Below are 12,699 nucleotides of genomic sequence, written 5' to 3'. Positions count from 1 at the left end.
AAGAACCCCCCAACCAGGATGAAATCACTACACAGCAGAGCAGAGCAAAGCTTTAGAAATTACCTCATTCTTGAGGTAAGTTGTTTTCTATTTTTCTGAGAAATCACCATACTAATATCCAAAGGGACTGTACCAGCTTGCACTCCCACCAGCAATGCAGGAATGTTTCCTTTACCCCACAACCTTTCCAGCATAAATTGTCATCAGTGTTTTTGATCTTACAAGTGTGAGATGGAATCTCAGTGTTATTTTGATTTTCTCTGATGACTAAGGATGTTAAGCATTTTCTTAAGTGACTCTTAGCCATTTTAGATTCCTCTGTTGAGAGTTCTGTTTAGTTCTGTACTTCATTTTTTAAAAATTGGATTATTTGTTCTTTGATGGCCAATTTTTTGAGTTCTTTGTCCATTTTGGAGATCAGACCTCTGTCTGATGTGGGGTTGGTGAAGATCTTTTCCTATTCTGTAGGCAGCATTTTGTCTTGTTGACCGTGTCCTTTGTTTTAAAGAAGCTTTTTAGTTTCAGGAGGTCCCATTTATTAATCGTTTCTCCCAGCAATACCACTTTTGGGTATACACCCAAAGGATGCTCAATTGTATCACAAGGACATGTGCTCAACTATGTTCATAGCAGCATTGTTTGTCTTAGCCGGAACCTGGAAACAACCTAATTGTTTCTCAACCAAAGAATGGATAAGGAAAATGTGGTACATTTACACAATGGAGTACTGCACAACAGAAAAAAAATGACATCTTGAAATTTGCAGGCAAAGCGATGGAGCTAGAAAACATCTATTGAGTGAGGTAACCTAGACCCAGAAAGACAATTATCATATGTACTCACTCATAAGTGGTTTTTAAACATAAAGCAAAGAAAACCAGCCTACAAATCACAATACCAGAGAACCTAGACGACAATGAGGACCCTAAGAGAGATAAACATGGATCTAATCTATTTCCACAAAGTAGCCAAGTAAATCTTCTAAGACAAATTTAATCATGTAACCCTGTGGTTTCCCCAACTTACTTCATGCAGTTAATTTTGTAATGAAATCCAAATTCTACAGCTCTTTATGCCATGTTGGAAGCACCATTTTTATCTTAGAACCTAGCACATAGGTCCCAACACCTGCTAAAACTGGAACATCGAACTAATCCATCAAAGACCTGGTCCATGATTCCAGGATCCAAGAAAGTCTTTAAATGGTCACCTTGCTTTTTGGCTTCTGTAGTTTTTCTCCCTTACTGTTCTTGCTAATCAAAGTGTGACAACCAGATGTGGTTTTTGTGCATAAAGGACAAAAAGAGATAAAGCTCGGGGCTGGATGATGTGGGTAAGTTCCCCACATAGTCACCAGCAGGCAGTACAGATTTTCTATGTGTTCTTTATTGGAGTTCCCATGCAATGCTAGTACTTATACATAGAATATATAGAAAGAAATCATGTCACCAAAAATAAATCACACAAGAAATACTTAGTAACTACTATTTATTAATATAGACATTTTGGTCATTATTTCATTTTTATACAATGAGAATTACTATCCCCAAATTACTGATTGGTAAAACTAGAAAAATATAAAAGTGAGTTATCCTTAGCTACACCATAAATGAAGAAGCCTTTATTGACATAAATCCTAGGTTCTTTTAAAAATAGTTTTATTACATCTTATTTGTGTGTGCATGAATAGAGATCATTAGACAATTTAAGAGGGGGTTTGAATATTGAACCTAGCCTCAGGCCTCTTGGCAGGCATCTTTTCCCACTGAGCCACCCCACCTGCCAGCCCCCTTGTTTTTTCTAAACACTGTTCTGTTTTTCTTTATAGTTATAATAGAGCAAAAACTGCTACAATCTAGACACCTAATAACAAGAAAAACAATGCAGCTAGATGTTTGCCAAAGCAGAATGACATAAACATTGAGAGCTATCACATCAGAGAGCAAACTATGTCATAGTGAACACAAGTGTGAGAAAATTAAATATTTCACATAAGACTAAAAATAAACCGACATATTCTTGTTTGTTCAATGTGGGTAATGGAGGGAGGGTTTTCTTTACTTTGCGTTTGCCCCGTTTTCATAAATGCACCAGAACTGCTTCAAAACAACAAAAAGCTAAATTAAGACAGGAGGCATGATGCCTCCTCATGCGTGTTAATATCAGTTTGGCGTCTTCCCACAAAACCCCAAATTCCAACTCTAAACTCAAGTGCTGTCCACTTGGCTGGCGTTCTACATCCTTCAAAGACATCTGGAAACTACAAGAGTCAAAGGAGTTTACGATGCTCGTAATTTGTTGGTAGTCTGTCACAATGAGCCTATTAAGAGCTTACTGGGGATTGATGAGTATCCGCCTTTTAGAAGGTACGAGTTTACTAGCTTTCCACAGGAATACACTTAACTCAAAGATATTTTCCAATTATTTCAGGAATGTACATCTCGTTAAAAATAATACTCGAAGCAAGCACAGGTGGTAGGGGAAAATGAAGCGTTCACAAAAACGCGCTTGCCTCCAAAGTCTCAACTTTTTGCACTGTCTGCCCGCGGTGCCCCAAGCGTTGTTTCCAGTGTCACCGAACAGGACGGAGCTCTACTGGAGGGAACTTGGGGTCCGCAGGGAAGCGCAGAGCGCAGAGGCAAGCTCCGCTGACGTCGCAGGCCAGGAGGCGGAGACGCGCTGGGCAGGAGCCCGGAACTGGCACAGCCTCGCTAAACCAAGCTCGCCTCAGTTCTGTGGCAGCAATGACCGCGGCTCGCTTTGAACACGCCCACGCGTTTCCCAGGACGCACGCACGCCTGCGTCTTTCTAGGTGCCAAAGACTTCCGGGAAGCTGGTGCGAAGCGTTGGAGCGTTCACTTCCGCCCCGCTCCGCGGAAACTGTGGCTACGGGTCCGGGCGTTCCGATACCAGGGATCCCGAGGCGGAAAAAGTACTAGAAGGAACTGTTTGGTCTGTCCGTCACTTTGTAAACGTTTCCTCTAACTGCTAAATGAAACAATATGGAATGTTTTAATCTTCTCTTTCGCTCCCCAACTGATAATAGCATGGAAATGAATTTGGTGAAAAAAAAATCTTCAAAGGAAAAATTTCGCCAAAAATTCCCTGACTGCTTTATTCTACTCTTTTTGTTTTGTTCTTATTGTTTGTTTTCAAGACAGGGTTTCTCTGTAGCTTTGGAGCCTGTCCTGCCCCAGCAGATCTTGTAGAGCAGGCTGGTCTTGAACTCATAGAGATCCACCTGCTTCTGCCTCCCGAGTGCTGGGATTAAAGGCCACCTAGCTTTATTCTATTTAAGAAAGGTTTACGTAAATCTGAAATTGGTCACAGTTCGGTATCGGACGGCGTCCGTTATTTATCTTTTACTTATCCCTTCAAAAACCAGAAAGCTTAATTTTCATATAAAGCAAACCACAAAGAACATATGGTCAAAAGGGGACCTGGGGGAGATTCTGGCGCTTTAAAAGCTTTCGGCTAATCAATCAACAGCAGTAAGAGACACAGAGGTATTTTCACCCACTTCTGGGCTCCATCAAGAATCAGCTCCCAGAGATGCACGCCCAATAATACCAGCATCCCACCCCTTTGCTCCTTACTCTAAGTTTCTACATGGAAACGCTCAGCTTCCCCTAAGGGCCGTCGCTCAAGTTAGAAAGACCTTCGTCCCCGCTCGGCCCGCCCCTAGCTCCGGAAGTGACGTCAAGGCGCCTGGTCCCGCCGCAGGAAGTGGGGTTTGTCTATCCGGATTCTTAGCGCGGACTCAGAGCGCTGCTTTTCTCTACGTGCTTTGCACATGCGCGACTGCTTTTCCCTTCTTCCTCCGCTTCCACTGGCGTCCACGGTTCGAGGAGCCGCCGGCAGCGCGGCGGAGAAGTCGGGAAGTTCAAGATGGCCGCCGCGGAGCCCCCGTCGCTGCGGGAGCAGGCGGAGTAAGTGGACCGTGCGGGGGGAGTGGGGGCGCCGGGCCCGCGGGCCGCCGGCCGGGAGGCGGTGGCGACCTGCGCGACGGGCGGGAAAGTTCAGGCCTAACGGCGACAGCCAAACTTTGCCTTTCCGCGCGCCGTGGGTGGTGCGGTGGGAGGCGTGGGAGCGGCCCCTGCTTTGCTGCCCGTGGGGCCGCGGCTGTTGGGGCGCCAGCAGCGCGGCCTGCTGCGCGTCGTTGCCCTGGGAGGCGGCGGCTCGAGCGGCCCCTACAGGTCCAGTTCGCGTGGCGGCTATGGCTGCTCTGAGGTCGCGCCTTCGTGCTCCTCCCCCGGGGACGGTGGAGCTCCCTGGGCTCGACCCTCGGCGACCTCTGCGTGGGGGAACCGAGGGACAGTGGCGGCAGGCAGACCAAGCCCTACTTTGCTAACGCGTCCCCTAACGCTGCGGTCCGAGACGGAGGTGCTAGGGTCGCACTTTCCGACTGTCTCGGAAATTGTCTATGCTAGCGAAGTCCTTCGCCCTCCCCTTTTCAGCCACAGCCCGGTATTTCTCTGCTCATTGGCAGCTTATTTCCAACTTCCAAACTTGAGGCAAAGTAAGGTACACTTCCTGGTTTTTGAGGCCTGACAGTTTTTGCCCTGGTTTATTGCCTGTTCTGAAGACACATGGGAGAAATGTTGGGAATTGTTGCTATGTTTAAACCATTCTACTCTGTGTTTATAAGTAAACTAACACAGAAGTTGTTGAGACCAAGTGAAAACACATCCTCGAATAGGCAAAGGCTAGCCGTTGCTTAAATAAGAGCAGTGGTTTTATTTTTTCCTCGTGTTTATGCTAGAAAATTTAACTTAAAGGAGAATGGCGTTGAAGACAGTGTTGCAACAGAACCACCCCCACACATACCCACACACACACCTGCATTATCTAGGGTTTCCAGCCTCTCTAGGAAAGCGTTTAATACCGTCTCCAGCAACTTGTGATAGAGGACGGCTTTGCTACCAGATAAACTTGATTTCTTTGCTCAGAGTCTAGTTCTGGGTTCCCCTGTCATTTGCTTTACTCCACTTGACAGAGAAGTCAGCGTGGTTTTTTGTTGTTGTTGTTTGTTTTGTTTCTTGTTTTTTATTAAGTGTGTTTTGTTGTGACAGTTTGGCTTAGCAGAGAACAGACAGGATTTTAACTAGACACAGCTTATTGTTTCTCATAGAGGTCCTTGTGTGGCAGTTACAGGATGTCAGGTCAGTACAATGGGTGTCTTCGGCTGTTCTTGTAATCTCAAAAGTTCCTAGTATTATGTCCCTTTATTTAATTTGAAGGTAGAGTTCATTTTGAAGATGATTCAGCCCTATGACATTTGCACGATTAAATAATACTATAGTTATAAACATGCATTTGTTTTGGGCTCTGGCAACTGCACATAACACTGGGGGTAGTCTTTAATTTGCCCTCCCTTCCCCCACAGAAATTGTGTAAATGGAATATTTTTTTCTGTGCCCTATTTTCACTAATTTGAAAGTAATAATGAAGAAAGTGACAGTTTGCTATGAAAGCAGGCACTATGTGGGCTTCTGACCACAGTGCTCAGTGTCTAAATGGCTTCTAGTACACTGGTTAGCTTGTAGTTACAGGGAAACTATTCAAATAGAAAATTAAGAAAGAATACATATGTTACATAGTTTAAAAATTCCTCAAAGAGCTTTTGTTGTAATTGCCTGTACATTTGTCAGCTTCTTTAGTTTAGCTTTTAAAAAAAAAATCTTTGCAGTCACTAGCGACAAGGTACTATTCAAATCATTCAAATAGTAGCTCATTAATTCTTTTAACAATACTACTGAGGTAGATGCTGTTATTGCTGTTTCTTTTATGGGTGATGAAACTAACAGAAAGGTAGTTTGCTCAAGGTCACATTTAAATTTGTGCAGTCTGGTTTTAAAGACTCCTTTTTGACTGTTGTACTGTGACCCCTTTTCAGTTTTGCTTAAGGTTTGAAATAATTTTTTTGCTAGTGTCCCAGAAAGATCCTTGTAGGGGGGCAAAACATGTTAATAAGCAAGTACTTTACTCCTGAGCCACATTCTCAGCCTGAGATTATTGAGAAGGGCCTGGTACTAGGAGTGAACTCAGCCTCACCTGTGCTCGCCTAAGTAAGCACTCTGTCACAGAGATACACTCTACCCGCATGAGGGTTGCGGTGTCCTTCAAACCAGCCTCCCAAGCATGCCGTACCATTCCCAGCTAAGATGGGTTTTGATGTAATTCATTAAAATTTAATCTCTAAAACATGATTTGGAAGCTAGATCTAAGACTGATTGGTCTTTGGGATCCATTCTAGCTGATAATATACATCAATTCTGTTTTTAAAGTATTTCAGTTTGTAAGAGAAGTCGTTTAACGACTTCCTTTACATTCACTCTGCTTAACATTAATATATATATATATATATTTTTAAAGAATTGTTTCTTTAAAAAACAATTGTCTACCTTGCTTGTTTCTAATGGATAAGCTGAGTACTTGCAATAATGATAAGACTATCCTAGCTGGGCAGTAGTGGTGTATGCCTTTAATTCCAGCACTCAGGAGGCAAAAGCAGGACCTCTGAGTTCAAGGCCAACCAGGGTTCACAGAAACTCTATCTTGAAAAGCCACAAATTTTTAAAAAGGAAAAAAAGAATATCGATTGATAACAAGGCATGATGTTGTAAATATTTAATCCCAGCTCTAGAGAGGCAGGTCTCTCCGAGTTCCAAGCCACCTAAGGCCATAAAGTGAGACTCTGTCACAGACAGTCTGTCTCTGATCTGCTCATGGTGGTGCATGCTTATAATCCCAGTAAGGGGGTAGCCGAGGAGGGAGGAATGGCAGTCCCAAGCCAGCCTGGTTGCATTGTGATAACCCCACCTTACCCTGCCCCTGTTTCTGGGAGAAGTCTGTGAAAAACAAAGGTAAAATAACACTTGAGCTTGGTGAATAATGAACCTGCCTTTTTTTTTTTTTTGATTTTCGAGACAGGGTTTCTCCGTTGCTTTTGATTCCTATCCTGGAGCTAGCTCTTGTAGACCAGGCTGGCCTCGAACTCACAGAGATCTGCCTGCCTCTGCCTCCCGAGTCCTGGGATTAATGGCGTGCGCCACCACCGCCTGGCATGAACCCACTTTTGATACTTTATTTATATACCAATTTCTTGTATTTATTTATATACCAATTTTGTTGTTGTTGTTGTTCCAAGATTTGACACATGCCAGGCACTAACGTGCCCCTGGAACCATAAACTGTGACACTTGTTTGTTTTGAAAGATCAACTGTAGAAGTTAGCAGTTTGCTCTCTGGGTGTATAGGATTATTTTAGTTAACACTGTCCCAAGGTAACGTTTGTTATCAGGAAATTATAATTTGTAAAATTGTAGATTTTTTTTTAAGCTAGATAAAATGTCACTGTTTGTAATGGAACTTATTTCATACATAAAGTTAAAGGCTATACTTAACATTCTATTTCCACCATTGAAAAACAAAACAAAAAACCCAGGTGTTTTGGGGGAGGAAATGGGTAGATTTGAATCACTTAGAGTATTGCCTATTAAGTACCGAGGAGTAAGTACCATGTGTGCGCATAGAAATCTTCTAGGGAGCACTCTGTGCTAAGGAAGCAAAAGCAGGACTCATGTAATTACTGTGACCACATTGCGTGTGAATTTAATCTAATTGTCCCAACAAGCCTATGATTACTGCTACCTAGATTTTATAGCAGGAGAAATAGCATTAGAGGAGCACCTTTCCCGGGGTTACAACACCTGGGTTGTGTTGGGGGCACTTTGAGTCAGGTAGCTTGATTCTAGAATCATTCCCTTTTGATGGTACTCCTTCAGTGAATTAATAACCACCCAGTCATCTCCACAGAGTATGTTTGAATAGGTATATGTGTCTAATATGTATACAATAATATCTAGCTGGGGGGGCAGTTCATGCTAAATACTGTTACAGATAAGCATTTAATATCTTTTTAGGTAGGTAGAGTTGTTTTCCCCTTCTGAACTTATAGATACTTTAAATTTGCCAAATTGTAGTCCCAGCACTGGACACACAGAAGCAGGTGGATCATTTGAGGCCAACCTGGTCTACTAAGCAAGTTCCAGAACAGCCAGGGCTACACAGAGAAACCCCATTTCAGGGTTGGGGTGTGGGGGTCCTTGTCAAATCCTCACTATAGTACAGTAGTGGGACCAAGTTTTCACTGCAGCAATCTAGCTTGGGGATTGCTTGCTTTCATTTTAGAGCAATTTTATGTAGTATGATTTATAATTACTTTCATGACTAAAATTCTTTACTATGAATTTTATACTTGTATCAAGTAATTTTTTACTTGTATTTTATACAAATTTAAAATGTGTATTAAATTACCTTTAAAAAGATTAGTGCAATTTTTCTTGAACCTTTCCCCCTTATCAAGAGTCAAGGGAAAAAAATGCGATTCAGGGAACCATCCTATGTTTCTCCTGTATCATCTCATAGTCTACTAGTAAGAGATGGATACACACTAAAACCCGGCTCATCACAGGACAGTGTCCTCCGCGTATCTCTTTAGTACTTTAACAGAAATTGAAGTTTTGTCTGAACTGTGTAATGGCTTTGTGCCTTCCGTGCCTTTGTCGTTGTCGGCTGGTACCTTCTCACTCAGAAATGCTCTTGTCTCCTCACCCCTACCAAGTTACTGAGAAGGGAGGCCTGCCAGAGGAAGAGACTGTGTCCCCATGTCCTGCTGCAGTCCCCAGAATGGTGGTTCCTTTCTAGGTAGCTCAGCCATCCCATTAACCTCGCAGTTCCTGTGCCTTTGGGTTCTCGTTCTGTCTCAGTCTCTTCTAGAACCGCATACCTAGGGTCTTCCACAGGGCTGGCGCATTGACCACGGGTATCTGTGTTTTCTCTGTATGACTGCCGTGTGCCACCTGCTTTCTCCATTCCAAGTGCCATTTCTCCACATTCTTTCCTCACTCTCTAGAACACTGTTACTGCACCTTTAGTTTTTAGCCCAGACTCCTTCTCAGTTACCATCTTTTCTTTACCATGCCCACTTAACAGATGGATTGGATTCTCGCCCTCCACACACACACACCTCCCTTCCCCTGTGATCTACAAAACACCCTTTTCGTCTGTTCTTAAAAATAGGTTTAAGTGACCTTTCCATGTTCAACACCCCCTTGTTTGTGTCTTTTGTTACTGGTACTTCTCTAGTGTTTTGTGTGGTGTCCTTTCCTTGAGGGAGGCAAATGTGTCCTTGCACATTTTTATTTTCTGGTCACCTTGCTGAAAATCTGTTTATAGTAGTAGGTCATTTAAAAATGTTCAGGACTGACTAATAGATTCATGATTCTTCCTTTGCAAGAAACAAACAAAACCTTACCCAGAAGCATTAGGAATATATCATTGGAGGCACACAAACTGTACCTTCCTCCAAATTAGTGTGGTGGACGGAACCCAAGACTCCTAAATTCACCCTTGGTCCCATCTTGTAGAAAGCAGTGGTGAATTGCTTTCAAAGGGGGATGATACGTGCTTACTGGTTGTCAAAGCTGTGACCTTTGGCAGGATTGGTGCGTTCAATATGTTATTTCATTTAGAATGTTTTGAATTTACAGTGGCTGTGCTGGAACACAACCCCATGTAAGTCAAGGAGCATCTGCAGTGTTGTCGAGGCTGTATTTAATCTGGAATTACTGAACACTAAGCCTTGATAAGTTGAGAGTCAGACTCTTTCAATAAAACACAAGCATTTAAATAAAATGCAGAACATGCCTTAGTTCATTCTTTTTTTGCATTCACCTGTGAATATGAACATAATTTGGGATAACAGTTTCTATTGGAAATTCATAGAGAGCGAATAATTTGCTGAACAAATACTAGATCAAATCCTGCAACGTTTCTGGTATTAGACTACTGTTGACCTCCAGAATGTCCTTCCTTGTGGTTGTTGTAGCTAGTCAGCTACAAGCCAGGAGTCCTCACTCTTGGCTAGTTCTCTGAACTCTTAGCCCATTGGGATTTGTTTATATTATTACTGTCATCTTGAGAAACTTCCAGTGCACAATGACTGCTTATTTGAGCTAGTCAGTAGTAGCCTTGAGATTTTTTTTTTTTCTTTCAAGAGGGGATGATTTAGTGAGATGTTCACTAGTAAGCTGCTAGGCTTATTGTAGAACCAGCAAGTTCTCTGAGTGTCATGCTGACGAGATTAGCTTCCCAGTATGTCAGTACCTATGCTTTATGAAAACAAAAAACTTTTGTTTAAGTTTGTGTGAGAAATGCTTGTTGAAAATCAAATTACTGGAGTTTCTATGTAACTGAAATTCATGGGATTTTATTGTTGCTGGTTTGGATTTTGTTTCAGTTAAATGATTTTTTTCTTAAAGCCATACTCCATAATACTTTTAGTTTTTTAATTCAACTATTAAAAACAAACTGTTGTATCTACCATCTTAGCACTTATTATACACCTCCTACTTTTAGTGACTAATGTGTTACATTGATAGATCATTTTATCTTTACCGTTGTTATAACTGAACACTGAATGAATATTGTGATTGTTTAATGTGTTTCATACATTTATAGAATGGATGATGGTGATAATTCTGAAAAGAGTGTAAATGAAGAAAATGGAGAAGTATCAGAAGACCAGTCTCAAAATAAACACAGTCGTCACAAAAAAAAGAAGCATAAACACAGAAGTAAACATAAGAAACATAAACATTCCTCAGAAGAAGATAGGGATAAAAAACATAAACATAAGCATAAGCATAAGAAACGTAAAAAAGGAGCTGTAGATGCCTCTGACAAAGAAGGCCTCTCCCCTGCAAAAAGAACTAAACTTGATGACTTAGCTTTGCTGGAAGACTTGGAAAAACAGAGAGCCTTGATTAAAGCTGAGCTTGACAATGAGTTAATGGAGGGAAAGGTCCAGTCTGGAATGGGGCTCATTTTGCAAGGCTATGAATCTGGCTCCGAAGAAGAAGGAGAGATTCATGAAAAGGCAAGAAATGGAAATAGGTCCAGTACCAGGTCTTCCAGTACACGGGGGAAACTTGAAATTACGGACAACAAAAATAGTGCAAAAAAACGAAGTAAAAGCAGATCCAAAGAAAGGACTAGACACAGGTCGGACAAAAGGAAAAGCAAGGGAGCTGTTGACATGGTGAGAGAGAAAGCAAATAGGAGCAAGTCCAAGGAGAGGAGAAAATCCATAAGTCCGTCCAAAAGAAGCAAATCTCAAGACCAAGCAAGAAAATCAAAGTCCCCTACCCTTAGACGGCGGTCCCAAGAAAAGATTGGGAAGGCCAGATCTCCTACTGATGAGAAGATTAAGATTGAAGATAAAGGTAAAATAAAAGATAGGAAGAAATCACCAATTGTAAATGAAAGAAGTCGAGATCGATCTAAAAAATCCAGGTCTCCAGTTGACCTAAGAGATAAATCCAAAGACAGAAGGTCAAGGTCCAAAGAGCGAAAGTCAAAGCGGTCTGAAATTGACAAAGAAAAGAAGCCAATTAAGTCTCCTTCAAAAGATGCCTCTTCAGGGAAGGAAAATAGGTCACCCAGTAGAAGACCTGGCCGGAGTCCCAAAAGAAGAAGTTTATCTCCAAAACAGCGAGACAAGTCAAGAAGAAGTAGGTCCCCACTTCTCAATGACAGACGGTCTAAGCAGAGTAAATCGCCTTCTCGAACTCTGTCTCCAGGGAGAAGGGCCAAGAGCCGATCCTTAGAAAGAAAGCGAAGAGAGCCAGAGAGGAGACGACTTTCTTCTCCAAGGTAACCTGCTTAGGAAACATTTCATGCTCTTTACTAGTGTTTTATATTTTAAAGGGAAAAGAGAGTATGATGGTAATTTTAAATGAGATAGTGATTAGTTTCATAACTTTAGTGTAATTTAGTAAATTAGTTATATTAACGCTGAAGTGTTTATAGTAATTTGTGTTTTATGAATAGTTTGACCATTTCGTTCAAATTCTTGACTTAATTTAGCCTCAGGTTTGTTCAGTCAACCATTTAAATCGAAGCAGTTTACTAAATCTGCATGGGATTATTTTAGCTCACTGAGGGGGGGTGGTCCTTCATAAACTCTCTTTTTAGGGGAGGGTGTTGAGGCATGGTCCCATGATGTAGATATGACTGGCTTAGTGTTCTCACTTGAGTCTCCTAACTTCTGGGTTTACAGGTGCGCCCCACTACGCTAGCCCTAAGCTAGTAGATTATACAACCAAAGGAATGATTTATTAGAACCATAGAATGAAATTTGGGGAAAATGGAAGAGGCTTTTTAGAAACTAGTTTATTGTGTATTTAGGAATTGTGTATTTGAAATGATCTGATCTGCCAGCTTTTACTTAACTAAAAAGATGTTGGGTTCTAAAGATGGCATGAATTCTTAACTATTTATTCATTGCTATTAATATTAATATGTTCATGTAACTATGTTAATCTTAAAGTTAAATCATCACATTCTGAGAACTCTCAGGAGTGTTTTCAAGAGACTCATTATTCTTCACTTCTGAGTAGCCTTATGTTAAACATCTCCCTTTTCCTTCAGCATTCTGCTTGGATTGTCTTATCTGAAGTGTTTTAGTCGTCCCATTTTGCTTGGAGTTCAGTAGGAAATTCTGAAAGTTTTATAGAAGACCAAACTTATGTATTTGAAAAAAACCCCTTTTTAATCATGAAAAGGTCAAATAATACAGAAGCCTATTAAGTCCTTTGCCTCCCCATCCCTCTAAGCCTCTTCCAATAAATTTGT

General features: G+C 41.5%; 1 protein-coding gene and 1 long non-coding RNA gene across 16 annotated transcripts in view; one reads left to right on the top strand and one right to left on the bottom strand.

Annotated features, from left to right (window-relative positions):
- Window positions 1–1,471: 1,471 nt before the first annotated feature.
- LOC126501600 (uncharacterized) lies at window positions 1,472–3,666 on the bottom strand. The gene is made up of 2 exons (XR_007591735.1): window positions 3,597–3,666; window positions 1,472–2,988 (listed from the first exon to the last, which is right to left on the bottom strand). It is a non-coding gene; the product is annotated as an uncharacterized lncRNA (long non-coding RNA).
- Window positions 3,667–3,740: 74 nt separating this feature from the next.
- Window positions 3,741–12,699, top strand: part of Prp4k (pre-mRNA processing factor kinase PRP4K) — a 31,704-nt gene continuing 22,745 nt past the window's right edge. For all 15 annotated transcript variants that reach the window (XR_007591732.1, XR_007591730.1, XR_007591731.1 and 12 more), the window contains exons 1-2: window positions 3,741–3,929; window positions 10,525–11,718. Coding sequence is in view for 2 of the 15 variants with exons in the window: in XM_050142351.1 (XP_049998308.1) it covers window positions 3,889–3,929; window positions 10,525–11,718 (1,235 nt within the window). In the remaining 13 variants the exon portion in view is untranslated. The remainder of the gene's footprint in view (window positions 3,930–10,524; window positions 11,719–12,699) is intronic.

The sequence above is a fragment of the Alexandromys fortis genome, unplaced genomic scaffold (genome assembly GCF_014885135.2).
Source record: "Alexandromys fortis isolate MF-2015 unplaced genomic scaffold, M_Fortis_MF-2015_v1.1 scaffold_5, whole genome shotgun sequence".
Lineage (NCBI taxonomy): Eukaryota > Metazoa > Chordata > Mammalia > Rodentia > Cricetidae > Alexandromys > Alexandromys fortis.
Note: the sequence above shows the minus strand (reverse complement) of the source record. Positions and strands in the feature narration are given on the sequence as shown.